This window comes from Blastomyces dermatitidis, assembly GCF_000003525.1.
Source record: "Blastomyces dermatitidis ER-3 genomic scaffold supercont1.11, whole genome shotgun sequence".
NCBI classification, from domain to species: Eukaryota; Fungi; Ascomycota; class Eurotiomycetes; order Onygenales; family Ajellomycetaceae; genus Blastomyces; species Blastomyces dermatitidis.
This window is the reverse complement of record NW_025544784.1, coordinates 1,937,844-1,956,826: the sequence shown is the minus strand read 5'-3', so window position 1 is coordinate 1,956,826 and position 18,983 is coordinate 1,937,844. Positions and strand designations below refer to the sequence as shown.

Sequence of the window (18,983 nt, the reverse complement as noted above, 5' to 3'; positions counted from 1 at the left end):
GGCGAACCCCTCACTGCGCTCACTGCGCTTGCTACTACGCTCGCTGAGCTCTACTTTGCGCTTTTGTTGTCAGCTCTCGTGCTGGTCAACTGACCTGTATTGGGGAATAGATCGCCCGGCAACATCTTGCCGTAGTCTCCTATATATACTGAGCCTATTGGGTGTCTGCATATCCGTCCTTAGATCAGTGGCAATCTCAACGTCTATTTTGGACTCCCATTTTCCCATTTCCATCTCTGTATCTCTCTCTCTCTCTCTCTCTCTCTCTCTCTCTCTCTCTCTCTCTCTCTCTCTCTCTCTCTCTCTCTCTCTCTCTAGATAATAGATTGTTCAAATACTATGCAGACCCTTCGCTCGCCTCTAACCATGCCTTGGAAAGCTCCTTTAGCTACCAGACACTACCTCGCTTCGGGTTGCAGAGTAACTGGTTCCCGCCAGTTAACCTCACTGTGTCGGACTCCCGTACGGTGGCAAACGAGGCACTCCCCTTCGCTGCGGGGATACTCCACGGAATCTTCGCAAACTCCAACAAAAAGAAGCACCCAACTAGGAGTTGCGGCAGCAGTTGCCATCTCTATAGGCCTGGGCCTCATAGTTTATAAACGACCTGCAAAGGTTGCTCACGCCGACTCCAAAGGGGATTATCCCGTTCACATCAAGAATATAGTAGATGCCTCTGAACCTGTTGGAAAATCCCTAAATCTATCGAACCTCCCTGTAGAGGAAGCACAACTCATCAGCGCCCCAAATGTCCCCCCGCCCATCACTCGAGATCACCCTGTCCTCCTCAAAGTACCGCTGACAACCACGACGAAGATAAAGCAGCTCACTAGCACCTACAAGTATGAGCAGTGGACCTTCAACAACCAAGTGCCGGGCCCGTTTATCCGGGCGCGGGTTGGGGACGTCATCGAGCTCTCCTTGACAAATACCGATGTGACAGGCAACCCTCACAACATCGACTGTCACGCATTTACAGGCCCTGGAGGAGGAGCGGCGCTGACAACTGCTGAAGAGAACCAAAGCAAGACGGGCAGATTCAAACTACTATACCCAGGGCTATTTATCTACCACTGCGCCGCAGCCCCCGTGCCCGTTCACATTGCCAACGGAATGTACGGCCTCATCTACGTACAGCCGGAAGAGGACCCTCTCCCCAAGGTTGATAAAGAATACTACGTGATGCAGAGCGAGTTCTACCACGAACCACCCGAAATCGAGGAGAATGGGAAGCGTTCCTCCCTGGTGGAGTTCTCATACCCCAACGCCCTCCGCGAAGACCCGGACGTGATCGTTTTCAACGGCAGTGAGACGGCTCTCACCATGGACCACCCCCTTAAAGCCACGGCGGGTGAAACCATCCGGGTTTTCTTTGGCAACGCAGGCCCGAACCTGACTAGCTCTCCGCACATCATCGGCAGCACGTTCCATAAACTCTACCGTGACGGGGACGTCCTGACCCCCCCCGCGCAGAACGTGCAGACGACCACCGTACCTCCCGGCGGAGCGACTATTTTTGACATGAACACGGTTGTACCGGGGACATACACGCTGGTGGACCACGCTATATTCCGGCTGGATAAGGGCTGTGTGGGATTCATAAACGTGACGGGGAAGCCGAGGCCGGACATATATCAGAGCAACGAGCATGCGGAACCGTGCGTTGGATGTAAACTACATCCGTGAAATGATGAATATTTTTTCCTTTTGACTTTTTGACTTTTTAGCTTCTTTTTTGCCTAGTTAGTTATTTATTCCTGCATTTCGATACGTGTGTCTCTTTTATTCCCCCCTACTTCTCTCCAAATTATCAAGAGGCGTTCTCATGAATATCATTATTACCACACAACTTTTTGGTTCAATTGTCTAAATAAACGGGTATGCAATGTGTGGATGGAGGTTAGGTTCGATGCCCCATGTTTCTTGGTCTGTGGGTCCTACGCGTATATAATCCAGGGTTTGGCTATTAAGACCTGCGAGAATCCACGCTCCCGCAGCATCATCTCGATTTATTCTCCACGTTATTGCCCAGGGTTTGTCACTATAGATAGGCACTTTGTAATGTACATGTACAGTACATAAATAAATACAAAACTTATCACAGACCAACATCAAGTGTCATATCTTCTCTCTGATCTTTAAAATACCTGTTTTCAATTGTGGAGTTCGAGCCCATTATTTAAGAGCGGGCAATGTTGTGCTTATTATTATTTAATCTCCAGCGGGTGTCTCGCCAATCCCTTACCGGCGAATTAGTGAAGGCACGCCCGTAGCGTATTAAATATTAGTTATAGCACAGCCCGCCCAGCCTCGACGTCAGCCGTTGTTTTTTAGGCTTGCGACGGGCATCAACACAAAAAAAACAACCACATCGTGTCGTCCACACCTAGGCCATCCATTCCCCCTATTTCGATCGTTTTCTCTTCAATTAATCCACCCCTTCACACGCAGTCCTTTTACTCTTTTGCCCTGCATGGAGAATAGTCTGGCGAACCTAGTCTGCAAGGTCAAACTCCGTCCATCACTCGGCCCTGGGAAGGGAAACTACAACCAAATCAACTGAGCGCAACAAAGCCTAAGAAGAAGAAGAAGAGGGAGAACAGACAAGAAAAAAAAAAAAAAAAAAAAAAGAACGCAAAAGAACAAATCCCGTGGCAATCAATCAATCAATCGAAGAGGGATGGTGCTCCTGGGGCTATCAGGCCGCTACTTCACGCTCGCCGTCATCGCCGCCGTTTTCATCAGCGGCATCCTGTACGCCTCCTTCTACCACATATTCAACGGCTTGTCCTACCAGCCGAAATCCCAGTCCCAGCTCCCGCCATGTCGCCCCGTCATCCCGGCCGCGGGGTCCAATAACAACGGCGGTGCCTGTCCTGGGGACGCACCATGGAAGTTCGAAACGGAGCGTGACGGCGATAACTACGGCTTAAGCAGGGCGCAGTGTCAAAAGGCGTTTCCGAAGCTCTATGTTGAGATTGAGAAGGCGGTTGTGGCGAGGCGGGGGAGGAATATTACTTTTGATGAGCTGAATTCGAAGCCGTTGAAGACTTCGATGGTTAGAGCTATGGTTTATCAGGGAGCGGTGCGTTCGGTGTTCCCCCCAAAACCCAGTCAATCCATATATATATATATATATGTTGTGTGCTAACATATTCCCCATTTATTCTAGCTCTATGTCATAAATTTCGAAGATATGAGATACACCTTCAGCCGAGCAAAGGCGTCCCTAAACGCCCTCAATCGTGCCATAAGCGCCATCCCAAACCCCAATGAAATACCCAACATTGAATTCATCTTCACAACAGAAGATTTCCACGACGACCCACACCCCGTATGGGTGTATTCCAAACGTGAAGACGACGGCTGGGCCTGGCTCATGCCCGATTTCGGCTACTGGTCCTGGCCCGAGATCAAAGCAGGCCAATACCGCAGCGTCCGCCAACGAATCGCCGCCATCGACGAAGGCACTGTGATAAACGGCAAAGCGCACCCGCCCCTGAAATTCCAGGATAAGAAAAAACAGCTCCTATGGCGCGGCGCCATCGCCACGGCGCCAGAACTCCGCCAGGGCCTCGTCGATGCCACAAAGGGCAAATCCTGGGCCTCCGTGCGCCCTCTCACATGGGCCGACGAGAAGAGCATGCAGGAAAACTTCATCCCGATCGAAGATCATTGCAGATACATGTTTGTCGCCCACGTCGAGGGACGCAGCTACTCCGGCCGGGGCAAGTACCTCCAGAACTGCCGCTCGGTGATGGTCGCGCACCAGCTGAACTGGCGCGAGGCACACCACGGCGCCCTGGTCGCTGCCGGCCCGGACGCCAACTACGTCAAAGTGAAACGCGACTTCTCCGACCTGGAGTCCAAGATGAACTACCTACTGGACAACCCGGATGTGGCGGAGAGGATCGCTGAGAATTCGGTGCGCACGTTCCGGGACCGGTACCTGACGCCGGCGGCGGAGGCGTGTTACTGGCGCGAGCTGATGCATGCGTATGCGTCCATGTGCGACTTCGAGCCGGTGCTGTATACTGATTCGAGCGGGGATCCGAATTCGGCGCGTGGTGTGCCTTTTGAGTCGTTCGTGTTGGATTGGAAGTTACCTAAGTCCTAAGTCAGGATGTTAATGATTTCTTTTCTTTTCTTTTTTTTTCCCTTTCTTGCACTATGCATAAAAAGGGCTAGATCTGTTATTTATTTATTTTTTTTTCTCGTCCTGCTATTTATATCCACACGGCTAGAGATTTCAGGCTTCTGTACATTTTCATCCTGTTAATATCTCATTTTCTTATTTTTTCTTCTTCCTGTTCTGGGACGAGTGCATTTTTTTTTTTTCATATTTATGATGATCTTTTCTAATTGTCCCCGGCGCTGTGGATCAAGGGTGTTTTACTTTTACTCTTTTCTCGATTCTTCAATTGTTTGTATATACGGCGCCTTTTTTTAAAAAATTTTTAATTGTTATTTTTACCTCATGGACAGTGTGTACATGTATGTACATGTACATCACTAGGTTCGTTGAGTGTACCGGATATATTTCTGCTTAACCTTCTCCCTGATGATTCCCCCTGCCCTTCTCACCCCCGGTCCCAAATGTTATTATTGACATGGCATGGCCAGGCCTGGACGACAGATTTTTGTTGGTACATTGCACAGAGACACATACATACATAAAAGAATAGACATTAAACATACTGATTTAACATGCTCCCTTTCCATGATAAGGCCCAACGCTTCCCCCTACCCCCTACCCCCTACCCCCTACCCCCTACCCTACCATGCTTCGTATTTCCCCCGAGAAAAGGCGGTGCCTTTCTCCCCCTCATTGACAAGGAAGCAAACGTCGTATCAGGAACTAACCAAGCATCCGCCCCCAAGCCCTGCTAAATATAACGCCGCAATCCTTCGCTCAATCCTAAACATGGAACATGGCACGCAGGGAAGGCAGCAAAGCAAGCACGCAACAAGACTAACTAACCATCGCACGTGTTGACCTTTTCTCTTCTTCTTCTTCTTCTTCTTCTTCTTCTTTTTTCCCCTTCCCCTCGTTTAACAGCGGCTCAGCATATAAACTGAGTAGTTCCGCGGCCAGCGGCCACCTCAACCTGGCCTGCCCCCTGCCTGTCTATGTAACCGCTCCCTCTGCTCTAACATACAGCCCGTGTCTCTGGTAGCAAGACGGGGGGGGGTTGCGGTGGAGAAACTCTGGCGAGATGGCGAGGAGGAATCTGATCAAACCACCCATCCTGCTCTTCTTCCCCCCCCCCCTCCCCTCCCCCCACTGCACTGTGTAACCTCCTCGCCATCGTGTTAGGTGCTCAGCCCAGCTAGCCCAGCTGCGGCTAATATGTCATGCCGGGGGTGGCTTTTTGTTATGTTTCACTTGTCCAATAGTTCGTTTTTACTTGAGTTTTTTTTAACCGACCCCTCGAGGGAAGGGGAGGGGAAGTACATGTACGTGTCGTATCTAAGATACAAGATACTTTGCAATATCCTGTTCAGTTCTATTTTTAAGCACCGTCTACAGGCAGAGGGTGCTTGTTGGGGAATAATCCGTGCAATCAGTTATGTAGCTAGCTTTTGAGAGCGGAGAGAATGGCTTTGGTAACGAAGCTGGGAAGTGAGGGTTCACCGGGGACTTACTGCGTAAAAGACAATTTGCTTTGCTGCTGTGAGAAACCGGAGGGATTCCATCGGACGGCGTCTTTAACAGGAAGCCTTCTAGAGAAGAACTAAGAAATAATAGTTCGAGGGTAAAACAAACCTTCTAATGAAAGTACTAAATTTCTATCTTCGGCTAATAATGAGCTAACTTACTCTTGACAGGACAGGGAATTGCCAGACTGGGTTCATAGCTAGCTTCCATATATCCCTGGCTGGCGCGAGATTGATAAGGGAGAGGTTTATGTATGTAACTGCGGACTTGCAGAGGCCTGAGACGGAAAACACGGATGCTGCTGAACACACGTCATACTGGGCATATTGCCGCTATTTATCATTATTATTATTGGTTTATGTACATGTACATGTACCAACCAGGCAAGCTGACTTCGATCTTCAAAAGCTAGGGCCATTGGATGGGTGTTCGTTATTGTTAGGGCTGAGAGCGATTTGGTGACAGGTATGTTAGTAGTAGGAGATTTCTCGCCTTTGAACATATCAAGGTTGAGGTTCTAAAGTAAAATAAAATATGTAGAAAAACGTCACCTTTTGGGTCTAGGCCTTTTGGATGTAAAGATACCTAATAAGAGCTGAAGTCAACAATAATGTTAAAATGACGAACCTGTACTCCATACATAGCGATCAACCAGGGGCAAAAATAATATGTACATGTACATGTACATGTACTAGTAACTCCGTACAGTACATACATGTAATAATGGCCACTTCTACCGAACATCATCCATATCATATGCGGGGAATGGGGTAAACTCTAACAACATCAATTATCGTACAACCCATGCGGCTTCAGAGGCAACTCATCAAAAATTGAACCGCAGCCTCTCTCAGGGATACCTGGATCCATCTGATAGCATCTGATAGCATCTGATCTTTCGGCTGGGTCATGGCCTATTGGGGCCTTGATCTCTCTCGCACCGGATCTCGAGTTAGAGAAACCGAGATACCCCCCCCAACCCCCGTCATAGCACACCACCTGCCCACAGGGAAAGCCCCGGCATGCAGAGTACAGTCCGGGGGTTCATAGCCCGAAGACACGGTGCCAAATGTGGTAGGGGATATGTAGCTAGACATGCACATGCACATGTACATGTACATGCATGTACAAGCCGACCTGGTTCAATCGGATGCAGCACTATCTAGATTCAGCGAGCTATTGATTCTCCGCTGCTCGCTCGCTTCGCCGGTTCCATGGGTGGGTTTGTCTGCAGAGGTTGCTTATTGGTCTGAATGTTGATCCCCCACACTGTGGCTGATCAGGCTTTGCAGTTTGCACCGTGCGGAGTCAATAATAATAATAATAATAATAATAATGCGAGCTTGGAACCCTCCCTCCTCATCTTCAAGACAACAAACCGTTCGCCTCTCAAGCCTGCGTCAAACTAGTGTTGGATAAAAAATGAGGGGCTATTTTTTTAGCAACCAAAGTCTCCGCGGGACGAGAGAAATATTATTAATATTGCTTAATTTTCGGTTGCCATTTTTCAGGTTATTCATTGGTTGAATAGCACCAGTCCAAAAAAGTCCCTGATTATTAGTTAATAATTATTAGGAGCAAAGTGCGTGCGGAGAAAAAAAATAAACTCTTGGCGGCGAACCCCCGCATATAAATTTGATGGAAGATTGTCGGAGAATAATCGTCCCTGATTTTGGCTGTTTTCGGTGCAAAAGCATGCGGGCAGGCCAGAGAAGAAAACCACTTACATGGATGTAATCCACGGAGATGAAGTGATCGAGATAACTTTGACGCTCTTCAATTCAGGGTGAGCGGGAATTTTAAGAGATCGTCGGGATGATTCCAGGGCATTGCATGGGCGCTAAATTAATGCGCCGCGCTAAGTAACTAACTAGTTATATCAATCTGTCAGTCATGGCGATTTCGCTAAATATCTCAGCGTGACCGACTGCGACAAGGAAGTGTTGCATCAGAATAATGAATGGCCCATGTGTGAGATATCACTGAGCATTTCTTAATTCGGCTTGTTCTTGTCGTTCTCAATATTCTCTTTCTTGTTAATCCTTCGCCGCAGGAAACATCATGGAAATGGGCGACATCCGGTTCCCAGCGGCAAAAAAACACCGCTGTTCATGATCAAGTTGGGAGCGACTGGCCTGTTGAGATAATATTATTATTTCTAAAAACGATCTCCGCGGGTAGAACGAATGTCCAGCTTCGGTCGAATAAATATATCATCACCGTGCATGTTCCACGGTTAGAAGGATGTTTTGTATGTAAAATGTTTTGCTCGCCAGCCAGCTATTTTCCTTGGATGCAGACAGTAACTATATCGCACAATTCCAGTGTGCTTTCCCCATGGAGTTTCATATCCTCACTTGGATGAACTTCTTTGCTCTCGCTGTCTCACTAACGTTGCACATTCATTATTGCCACGTTGGGCGAATGGCAGAAATGTTTCAAAGAACCGAAGTCTAGTTGGACATGTTATTTGGGGGAAGATGAGCTTGCAGTTCAGCCTCCGTTTCTGTTTCCAGCACTTAATTTTCTTCCATGGCATATTTGTTCTGAAGGTAATCTTTGGATAATCTCGCCGTCTCTGTTTCCGATTTCAAAGGAAATGTCACTGGCCTGAAACACCTATGATCCATATGTTTCCATATCTTAACCATTGGAAAGGAAAGAGTCAGTATACATGGCACTTTTCCAGGTTAATAAACTCTTATGGATGCAGGAAGTGGTATTGACCTTCCTGCTGTTTCATTCCTCTTCTCTCTCTTCCTTTTTCTTTCGTATATGGATAATTGCGCCATGCTATCTAGCTCAGACAGGTGTCAATTTACTATCACGACCTCTGGAGTCATTTAACTCTAGATATATCCCTCCGATTTTTTTTTTTTTTTCGATATTCTGAAGCAGCCAAAATAGTTTGAACGTGATGTTTCAGCGAAAGCACAGATTGTTTTCGCAAAAAAAAGAAAAAAAAAATCTTCGGCCGCTTCAAAGCCATCCAGGGGAGCTCATCCGCGTGGCTCTGTGGGGTGAAGATCAATCACTAAGATAGTTCCTGTGGGGAAGCATCTTCACAGCTCCACAGAACATCTGCGAGGCCTGGATCTTCGCGCGGCGCGGGACGTCTTGTTTCCTTGCTTCTTGTCATAACTTTTCCCTGTCGTTGTTTGCCCTCTGATATTCAAAATACAAAAGGGGATGGGGATGGGACGATAGTAGAGCCTGCTCTCTCACTGTTTTTTTTTATCAGCTTTATGCTCATTGAATTCAGCAACAAAGTACATCCATGTGCCTATCCTACTCTTGAATTCGACAATTGACGAGGTGTGGTTGAGCAGATCTTGGTTGATCTTGGAGAATGCCTTGGGGAGCGAGTCCAGGTCGAGCCACCGCATTAGATGCAGTTGGTACATTCATCGGCATCAATTATAAGCTCAACATGAGACGGGGCATAGCCTCAACTACCACCTCATCCATCTCCACCGCTTCCCAGTCTCTCTGCACGAGTATCTCAAAGCTCGCCATTTGTTGGAGGTTCCAAGCCTAAAAATAAACAAGGGGCGTCCATCCATATATTACGCCATCCCAAATGGGGCTAGTTAGGGTTTACTGGCTGCCATGCCCTAGTCTCCCCGATTCAGACGCTGGCGCCCTTTCCTGGGAAGTTAAATTCAGTATATATATATATATATTGCGTCGCGATGATCTACAATAATAATATCAAAACCTGTCTGTCTTTTCCGTCGTTCAGGACATTGTTTCTGGCGGCCAGAACTACTACTGACAATCACTGACATTGTACGATGCGAAACAATCCAGCTGTACAAAAACATTTTAGAGCGTCCTAAACATGGCATCCGGTCTACAGTTGACAGTGAACGAAGGATCATCTGAATTAACAAAGTTAACTGGTGGTAGCTGTCAACCCAACTTACGCAGGATGAAACGGACTGATCCTTCTCAGCCGCTCCCGCCACGCAAGTGCGAACATGGATAAAATCAAGAATGCTCTCAGGTGTGTCGATCGCACTGTTCTGGAAGTTTTGATTATTTCCATCCCGTCCCTGGGGTGTGTGGCTGGATAAATAATCCGCCTAGTTATGACAGGTTCACCAGTTCCCCTATATAAGCTATGTTTTGTGTCGAATATCCCCCCCTCGGGATCTTCTTTTGTTTTAAATTTTTTTTTTCTCCTTCCTCTTTTTCTTGAATCGATTAGCATTCGTCTGTTAATCAAACAAAAGAAGGAGAATCTTCATCGGTCCATACACGGAAGACCTAATTCTTTCCAAGATGCGTAGCCTTCTTCAATCATTATTGTCCGTTTTATCTCTTGCTTATACTATAAATGCCGTGAACACGACTCTTTTTCAAGGCCGCTTTGCCAAACCTGGCCCGCACCAAGTGATTCCGAAAGACTTCCCGGATCCTGCAATCCTGAAGGTTGGTGCTGACTGGTATGCATTTGGCACCAACGCATACAACAAAAAGGTGCAGGTAGCAAAGTCCAGCGATTTTGAAAAGTGGGCAGTACTCAACACAGACGCCTTGGCTAGCCTTGGTCCGTGGGAAATTCCGCGTGACCAATGGGCTCCGCATGTTATTGTGAGGGTATGTTGATGATTATCCAAAACGATTTCTTTTTCTACGGCGAATCTTTACGATTGTGAATTGGCCGCCCTTCTGTTATTTATGATATTCCTACCAACGACCTTCAAGTAATTTGGCTCGCTGTGAATGAACTAAACAATCTCATCGATACAGGATGACGGAAAACTGGTCCTCTACTACTCCGGAGTCCCCAAAGAATTCCCCCGCCACCACTATGTCGCCGCAGCCATCTCTGAAGGCAAGAATCCCGCGGGACCCTACCACCCACTTGACGAGCCCTTCGCCCGTCACATAGAAACCGGTGGCTCGATCGACCCAGCTGGCTTTCTCGACAAAGATGGCTCCCGCTGGGTGGTGTATAAAGTCGACGGCAACAGCATTGGTAACGGGGGTGATTGCGGAAACAGCATCCCACCAATCGTCCCGACACCCATCTACCTGCAGAGGGTAGAAGGAGACGGCGTGACAAAAGTCGGCGATCCGACCACGATTCTCGACCGCGATGAGAGCGACGGCCCGCTGATTGAGGCGCCCAGCCTGATACGGTCGTCGGAGGGAGTTTATTTCCTCTTCTACTCTTCGCATTGCTGGACGAGTCCTGCGTATGATGTGCGATATGCGACGTCGCGGTCGATCAGGGGGCCGTATGTGAAGGCGGCGAAGCCGCTGATTAAATCGGGTGACTATGGATTGAAGGCTCCTGGGGGAGCTACTGTTGCGGACAATGGAGAAAGGATCCTGTTCCATGCGAACTGCCCAGCAGGCAGGTGTATGTACGCGGCGGACCTCGAAATCAAGGGGAAGACTGCCCGGATAGCATAGTTATTCGCGTAGGAATTGATTAAACTTGCAAAAATGGAAGGCTGCTTGAGCATGACGTCTCTTGTCCCTTTTCACTATGGAGTTTGTTTCACATGTACATGTACATTCACATTTGACAGGAAATGTATCACTATTTAAAAAGCACTTCAATGTATGGACTTGTTGACTCTCCTATCACTTGGTAGGCGTCTTTTTCGAAGACCATCTCAGGCGAACTCCAATTCAGCGGCAAGTGTGCTTCTACAGGGCTAAGGATGTAAGAGGCCCCTTGCCGAATAGTTCCGATGAAACCGAAACCTTATAGATCGGCGCCCCTGCCTTCGTGATAAGGGAAATGTCGAAGATTCACAAAATGTTTCTTCCTCGATTCACTCAGCTTCCCTGACAGCCAAATGTATGTAATGTACATGTACATGTACTGTACATATCGGCAATTATGCTCCATTTGTACACAATTTCCTTTTCAGGACACCTGATTTCTGCCTCGCAATTAAACGGCAAGGACGTTGTCCCAGGCGCATTTGACGCCCATTGCATGACTTTTAACATCTCTTCCCCCCCTTGCCAATACAAGCTTTTATGAATCCATGGACTTGGCCGAGCCGGTCAGATGACTCAGCACTGACTCAGCTCCACGTGACCAAAGCCTCACCACCGGCGCCTCCTCGTGTTCCATCACCAACCTCGCCGTCGCCAACATCATTCAACTCTTTGTCGACGATCTCACAACGTCAATTGCTCCGCCATCCCCTGGACAGATTCTGTGCTCTGTTCGACACCTTGGGGATTGATCTTTCTAGGCTTCTTGTAGGTTGCCGAACCTCTCACCTCTTCTCCCTCGTTCTCCCTTCGCCCTTGTACTGTACTACCCTGCCCTTTGTCTTTCCACCTTAACGGCCGCCTCAACCATCCATTGTCTTGTGCTTGTTCACGTCATCCCGTTTATTCCTTTATTTACATCTTGATCCATCCCTTCCTTGTTCTTTTTCTCCTGCCAAAGCCTCGTCGCCCATCTTGCTCGGTTCCCTTTTCTTCTCATTATCAAATACCTGCCCCTCCGCTCTTGTCTCTCTTCCTGTCCTTTCTGCTTCTCCTCAAGGCGATTCTCGCGCCTCGTGCTCACCAGGAAGCTTATCATTCATATTTATTTCTCTCTTTACTCTTCTTTTATCGCTATCAGTTGGCGACCCAATTCTCTCGTCGCTTTTGGACTCCCTCGTCTCTTCAGCCGCTTTTGAATCCTCGTCTTCTTTAATTCTACATTCCTCGTCCCTCGCCCCTCCGTTTCCTTCAGCTAAATATTTTGAAAACATTACTCTAACCCTCAAAATGTCGACTCATAGCTCCAACTTTCGCCCCTTCGGTCTCCGGGTCTACGAGGTTCGTCCCCCGGTGTATAACTTTACGAGGCCTAGTTTTATGCGCCATCGCCCACCATACTCCCCACGATAGAATTCCTTAACCCTTAATACCAGTTCGGAGCCAGCAACTTCCATACTAAGCTAGTGTTGCATGACAACGCTTGGTAGAAGTGTACGTGTCTGCGTTCCTGATGGAGTCATACGATTCTTTCGGCTCCCCCACGGCCACCTCGGCTAAAGGTGATGCGAGGTGGAGCCGCGAAGAGGACGCTTTTGCTTCTTCAAGGCCAGCCATGGATTCATATCGACGAAGGTCGCCTGGTGAGTATAAATTTTCTAATATTATCTCGGATTTATGCTTTCTGTGCTGTGTCTCCTGTCGACCTTCGCCAAAATTATTAACAGCTCCCAGCCTCCCAAGACCGTCGTCGAGCCGCTGGACGTGGCCGATCTCGATCTCCTGTCGCAATTGATCGGTATCAACCTGGCGATCGAGAACGTGCGCCTCGTGGCGATGAATATTATGCCGCGTCTCGTGACCTTGCAGCCCGTGATCGAGAAGAGCGCCGTCGTTTACCATCCCCTGTAGCGGCAAACATTGACCGATATGTTCCAGGACAAGATTCTGCGAAGCCCGTTTTACGAACCAACCCTCTGCCCAACCCGTTAACCCTCGACTTCCAAGTAGGGTTCAACTGGTTCGCAGAATGGTGGAGGGCAGACCAGGCAATAAAAGAAGAAAAAGAGCGGGCTAAACTCGGTGGAAGACGACCCACTGATCGAGTCAAGGGTGAACGAGAGGCCCGGGAAGACCGCGAAAAGGAACGCGCACAGATCCAAACGGCTTATGACGCCTACAAGGCTGAACTGCAAATCAAGATGGCTCGAAATTTTGTCCAACAACACAAAACGGAAGAGTGGTTCAAGGAAAGATATGTTCCCGAAACTAGGGACCCTCTTCGCCAGCGATTGATGGAGTTCAGAACTGGTGCGTATCGACAGTGGGAACAAGATGTCGACGCTGGAGTATTTGACGAGTTTACCCTGGAAGGTATCTACAAAAGTGAAAGCGACGGAGCAGGTGGTATCATTGAAAAGGAGGAAGGAGAAGCGACGGCAGTGGGAGAAACCCTAAGTGTGCTCGATCTGGTTCCCGCACGCGGAGGAGATTTACGCGACGATTCGCAATTTCAACCTGCTCTTTTGATCAAAACTTTAGCGCCCAATGTAAGCCGTGACAAAATTGAAGATTTCTGCAAAGAACACCTTGGTGAAGGAGATGGCGGGTTCAAGTGGCTTAGCTTGAGTGACCCTAACCCTGCCAAAAAGTGTCACCGGATGGGTTGGATTATGCTTCATCCAGCAGCTGAAGGTCCATCGGTTATCGAGAGAGGCGATGGTAGGGATGAAGAAGGTGAGGAAGTGGATGGCAGTGCGGCAAATGGATCCAACAACACGTCTGCTGCTGAAAAGGCTCTGGATGCGGTTAACGAAAAAACCATCCATGATCCTATTCGCGGCGACTTTGTATGTCACGTTGGCGTCCACGTTCCCCCGACGAATCCGAGAAAAAAAGCACTTTGGGATCTGTTCTCCGCCCCTGAACGTATCGAGAGGGATCTCGAGCTGGCTAAACGGATGGTATCTAAACTTGATTCAGAGCTTGGGTCAGCTAACGGCCTATCGAAGATTGAGAGTCGAGTCGAAGAACTACGTGGAAAAGGGTTACTCCGCCCTCCTGTTACCGGCACCGCAAAGGAAAAGAAAAGCAAGCCGTTCGAGTCAGACGTTGACATGATCCTCTTGGAAGATGGGGAGGCCGAGGAAGGAGAAGAACAAGAAGAGTCCTACGATGAGGAAGTCGATAGTGAAGACCTGCTCATTAAAAAGAAGCAGCTGGATTTGCTAGTTGAATATCTGCGTCGCGTTTATAACTTCTGCTTTTTCTGCGTTTTTGAGAGCGATTCGATTCACGAGCTTGTTCGTAAATGCCCTGGTGGCCATCTTCGCCGCCCTCGCTCCGGACTGAGTACCCAAGCAAAAGCCGCGGCAAAGGCCAGCGCTCTCGGTCAGCCGTTCCCTACGAAGAAAAAAGAAACTACCGAAGAAGAACAGAACGGAGCGTCTCCAGTAGAAGAGAAAAAACCATCACACTTTTCATCGAAGACTGAACAGCAGACTCAGCGTGCTTTCAACTGGGTGCGGACGTTTGAGGAAAAGCTCCTACAGATATTGGAGCCCGAGAATGTGGACTTGAAAAAACTTGGAGGAAAACCCGTGGATGAGGCAGTGGAAGAAGAGCTCTCGAAATTTGTCAAGCAAGAAGATGAAGCTAAATTCCGCTGCAAGGTACCAGAGTGTACCAAATTATTTAAGGCCCACCACTTCTGGAGAAAGCATGTGGAAAAACGCCACCCGGATTGGTATGGCGATATCCGCAGAGATGTAAGTTTGAAGCACAGGACAATTCCTTTGCTCATTTGTCTTATCATACTAATTTCGCATCTTAGCTACTCCTGGTCAATGCCTATGTCCTCGACCCAGCGCATATCTCCCCATCAAGATCCGATGCTACCAGCAACGGCCATTTCACATACCCATCCGGCCATATGGCCACCGGAACACCTCGTGGATTCAATCTTGCAAACATGCCATTTGGTTTCGGAGCAGGGAATGGCCCAATGCCTGGCGGACATCCTTTCTCGGGCCTACCGCCATCCGCAGCAGGATTTACCGGTTTCATGAATGCAGCCGGCCCAGGCTGGACTGGCAATGGACTCCCAATGACAGGCACTGCATCTGGAGACCCATCAGGTTTGCATAACCCAGGAGTTATTCGACGGGGTAACCGCTACGGCGTCAATAGAATGGGCCCATATGACCGGCGGGGCGGTCGTTTCGGTTCGGGAGGCGCAGGCGGAAGTATGGGCGGCAACGGTCGACTCAGCCCCCTTCGAATGGGCGGCATGTCTGCGGCTGGTGGTCGCCTACCTTCAGCCTCCGGGGCGGCGTACATCCCACCCGGCCACCCAGCCGCAATCGCCGCTGGAGTTGGTGGTGGGTTTGGTCCCGGGAGCGGTCGGTGGGGTGATGGCGCAGGCGGGAGCGCACAAGCCATGGGTCCAAAAGAAGCAGTACAAGGCCGTAGCTTGAAGAGTTACGAGGATCTCGACGCAGTTGGGGGAGCTGGAAGCGGGGAGTTGAATTATTGATTTCTTGCGTTTTTTCTTTGTTTCTTTCTTCCCCGTTTTCCCGTTCAAATTATTTTCCCTTTTCTAATTTTTTCGTTTGGGCTTTTTGCCAAATTTGCCTGAAAGGAGTGTGCTAGCTAGCTCTACCTTTTTTTGGTCGCGTCTTTTATCGCTTCTTTTATCGCTTCTTTTCTTTTTCCCAAATCAAATCAGGAAGAAATGTGTGTATCTATATCTATAAATCTTCTAACGTCATTTTATTTTTCTCATCCCTTTGCCTCTTCTCATGAATTATCATATCAATGTTGCCCAAAAAGGAATGGATGGACGGATAGTTGTGGGTGGATGTGGAATCAAGCCAGCTTATACCCATGCTTCCCTTCCCTCATAGATACCTTCAGTCGACAGAGAACATGGAGTATATTTATTTAGGCACAGCCCACAGCTATAAGATCCTTAAATTGAACATTGAACATTTCAGAGCCGTCAATCTCGGGAAGGCTCTAACATCCCGAGCAGAAAAAGTCGCTTTCATCAGACTCTGAGAGCCTGAGAAAAGGCCTAAAAATCTCTCTATTTATTTATAGAAAAACCAACTTTTCCATGCAAAAAACATGTAGTGGCGCCTGCTCAGTTGGCTTCCTAGCAATTGCTCCATCTATATGGTCTCTCATATCTCTCTCTATTTATTATAGAAAAACCAACTTTTCTGAGCAAAATGAATATTTGAATGCTCTGACTCATACAGCTCAGATCAATCTTCAAATCTTTATTCTTTTTTTTTCATTCTGCTCTTTTCATACATTCTCTACAGTATTTACATTTCTTATACTTTTCTCTATATTCATTTTTGATCTCTGTGTTCATGGTCTACACTGCTAAATGCTCTGTAATATGATCTCGTGTGATGTCATGTGCATCTCTTTGAATTCATGGATGGGATTGAACAGCCAGCTCTGCGGCCTGTATGACTCTGATTAATCTGATAATGGTGATAGGGGTGATACAGGGTAGAAGGGGGTGGTAGGGGTAGAGGGTGATAGGGGTAGTAGAGGTGGTAGTGGTGGTAGAGGGGGTAGGGGTGATATGGGGGTAGAGAGTGGAAGGGGTGGTAGGGGTGGTAAGGGGGGCGTAGGGGTAGAGAGTGGAAGTGGTAGGGGGGGCTGCGGGGCGGTAGAGGCGGTGGTGGTAGAGGGGGCAGCGCAAGCAGCAAAGCGAGCGTAAGCGAGCGTTTGATGCTTGTTAAAGTATAAAGAATATCGTCATAATAATTGGTAAGAAACGCCAATCAATCCATAAAAATTACCGGCTCCTCCGCTCCATCCCTCCACTGAACACCCGGTACTTTTCGCACGCTTCTATCACTAGCAAGATACATTAATAAGTAAATATGCGGCGCGACTTCGCCCCATGTGTATATTTTAACCGTGACGTGTTTCGCGTTAGCAGCTCCTCCCGGGCCTCCCCTGCCCTCTTGTCGATCAGACTGGGTTCCAGTTTCCGCAGAACATTGGATGTGGTCTGGAGACGTGAGGTCGATTACAGAGTGTGAAAGGGAGGAGGAGGCAGAGCACGTCGAGCAGGAGGGAGGAGGGTGGGGGTGTGGTTCGCAAATGCACCAGACGCCCCAGCCGGCGCGGCCATCGTCGGCGATGAATTTTGAAAGGAAGTCCCAGAAATCGAAGAAGTGTTTACTGGTCCAGGGCTTGCTGGTGGGTGTGGCAATGCTGTGCGGAGCCCAGGGGGGCGCATTTATACTGTACTTATTATTCCCGTTGGTATTGGTGATGGAGTCGGAGATGGTGAGGTTCAGAAGCCAGTAGCCGCGCTCCAGGGTCCGTAAGGGACGCGTCTGTCGCGACGGGTTATAAACCCTGGACAGTTTGAGCTTGCTGGTGAGCATTTGGAGGGTGGGCGTGATGTGGGTTGTAAATTGAGCGGTTGAAGAAGGCACGGGTCGCGGTGGGTTGATCTCAAGAGGCAAGGACGAGAGTCTCTCGAAGGTTGCGGACGGTGCCGTTGCTACTGGGTTATCTAACGCCTGGTAACGCTCCGGCTGTGGCTGTGATTGCGGATGTGATGGTAAAGTATTTGGAAGCTCAGATGCGGATGATGCAGGAGTAGCTGAAGAAAGAGGAATGGAAGACGGTATGCATTCTGGAGAAGCCGAGATTCGGCGTCGTTTTGCCTGAGGTCTCTGGGCCTCTAATGGTGTTCTTCCTATTTGAATAACCTGTCCTGAATGTCTCGGCGGGCTATTGTCCCTTTCAACATCCCAGCTGGCTTGAAAGGAGGCCTGGGAATCGGGAACTTCGCTGGGCGGCGTCTCGGTAAACGAAGAGTTCGGAATGGCTGATTGTAGGCTTCGGCCGCCGCTGATAGCAGGGACCTCAGGAGAATTAATACTTGTAGTCACAAAGGAATTCTCATTCACATTCTCTGTATCACTCTGCGAAAAAGATCTTCGAATCGAGATCTCCGGAAAGTCCAACAGCCCACATGTCGTTTCCCCGAAGCTTGGGCCCCATGCCGATGACAAAGATGTACTCTTCCCTGAAGATAGAATATTAGGGATATTTTGTGATCCGCTTTGGCCTCGTTCCTCTAGCTCTGCGAGGTGAAGGGCATCATCGCCTTCGGCCTGCGGGGTTGTCTGGTGTGGAGCATCAACGATTTCGTCCGTACCAGTTTCGCTGCTCGGAGACTCAGGATAAATCCTAACCCTTGACACCGGCTCGAAGCCAAAATATGCATCTGCATGAGCCCGGTAATTTGCATCCTCGTTTATAGTACCGGGAGCCGAGATGTGGACGAGTATTTCAGTGCTGTTGGGCATCGGAGCAAATCATCAGGGAACGGGATGGAAGCCCAAAACTATCATCGTCATGGTAAGATGCGCTCCGGGATATTATTACTTGACTTTTCTATTTCTTCCATCAATATGTTGATACTCGCCAGCGCTTTCTGGGCGAGATTATAAACCGCGGTCAAAAAGTTGTGGTTGGAAGCTGAATCGCGGGGTGAGGTTCAAAGTTGCCTCTTTGGGACCATCCATGTCCTAAATATTATTATATTTAAACCTTTAAATATTTATTTAGTTCTGGAAAACTCAACTCTGCACAACCAAGCCGGAATGTTGTCTCGCCATCCAACAACAAATGAAATGTACATGTACCATTTAAGTAGCCTACAAAACGCTGGATTGATGTTGGTTTAAGATAGAGATAGGCCACCACTCAAGATATCTGTTATGTCTTGCATTTAACTTACAGCTAAAATCCATACACGATGCAGAGAGAAACTCATGTCAGACGCTCCAAATTGATTGAAATGCAATTCTTGCTCCCA

At 48.5% G+C, this 18,983-nt stretch overlaps 5 protein-coding genes across 5 annotated transcripts; 4 read left to right on the top strand and 1 right to left on the bottom strand.

The window, feature by feature from the left end:
• Window positions 1-290: 290 nt before the first annotated feature.
• Window positions 291-2,598, top strand: BDCG_08622 (nitrite reductase-I). The gene has a single exon (XM_045424407.1). The coding sequence runs from the start codon at window positions 340-342 to the stop codon at window positions 1,684-1,686; it is 1,347 nt and encodes a 448-aa protein (XP_045273127.1). The 5' UTR covers window positions 291-339; the 3' UTR covers window positions 1,687-2,598.
• An 82-nt stretch (window positions 2,599-2,680) lies between these two features.
• Window positions 2,681-4,156, top strand: BDCG_08621 (uncharacterized protein; the record flags this gene model as incomplete). Its single annotated transcript, XM_045424406.1, has 2 exons — window positions 2,681-3,085; window positions 3,173-4,156. The coding sequence occupies 2 exons, from the start codon at window positions 2,681-2,683 to the stop codon at window positions 4,115-4,117; spliced, it is 1,350 nt and encodes a 449-aa protein (XP_045273126.1). The 3' UTR covers window positions 4,118-4,156.
• Window positions 4,157-9,376: 5,220 nt separating this feature from the next.
• On the top strand, window positions 9,377-11,419 carry BDCG_08619 (endo-arabinase). The gene is made up of 2 exons (XM_045424405.1): window positions 9,377-10,261; window positions 10,415-11,419. Exons 1-2 carry the CDS (start codon window positions 9,944-9,946, stop codon window positions 11,081-11,083), a joined length of 987 nt encoding a protein of 328 aa, XP_045273125.1. The 5' UTR covers window positions 9,377-9,943; the 3' UTR covers window positions 11,084-11,419.
• Window positions 11,420-11,662: 243 nt separating this feature from the next.
• Window positions 11,663-15,656, top strand: BDCG_08618 (arsenite resistance protein Ars2; the record flags this gene model as incomplete). Its single annotated transcript, XM_045424404.1, has 5 exons — window positions 11,663-11,890; window positions 12,427-12,463; window positions 12,613-12,765; window positions 12,857-14,889; window positions 14,955-15,656. The coding sequence occupies 5 exons, from the start codon at window positions 11,663-11,665 to the stop codon at window positions 15,654-15,656; spliced, it is 3,153 nt and encodes a 1,050-aa protein (XP_045273124.1).
• Window positions 15,657-16,480: 824 nt separating this feature from the next.
• Window positions 16,481-18,672, bottom strand: BDCG_08617 (uncharacterized protein). The gene has a single exon (XM_045424403.1). The coding sequence runs from the start codon at window positions 18,469-18,471 to the stop codon at window positions 16,924-16,926; it is 1,548 nt and encodes a 515-aa protein (XP_045273123.1). The 5' UTR covers window positions 18,472-18,672; the 3' UTR covers window positions 16,481-16,923.
• Window positions 18,673-18,983: the final 311 nt, after the last annotated feature.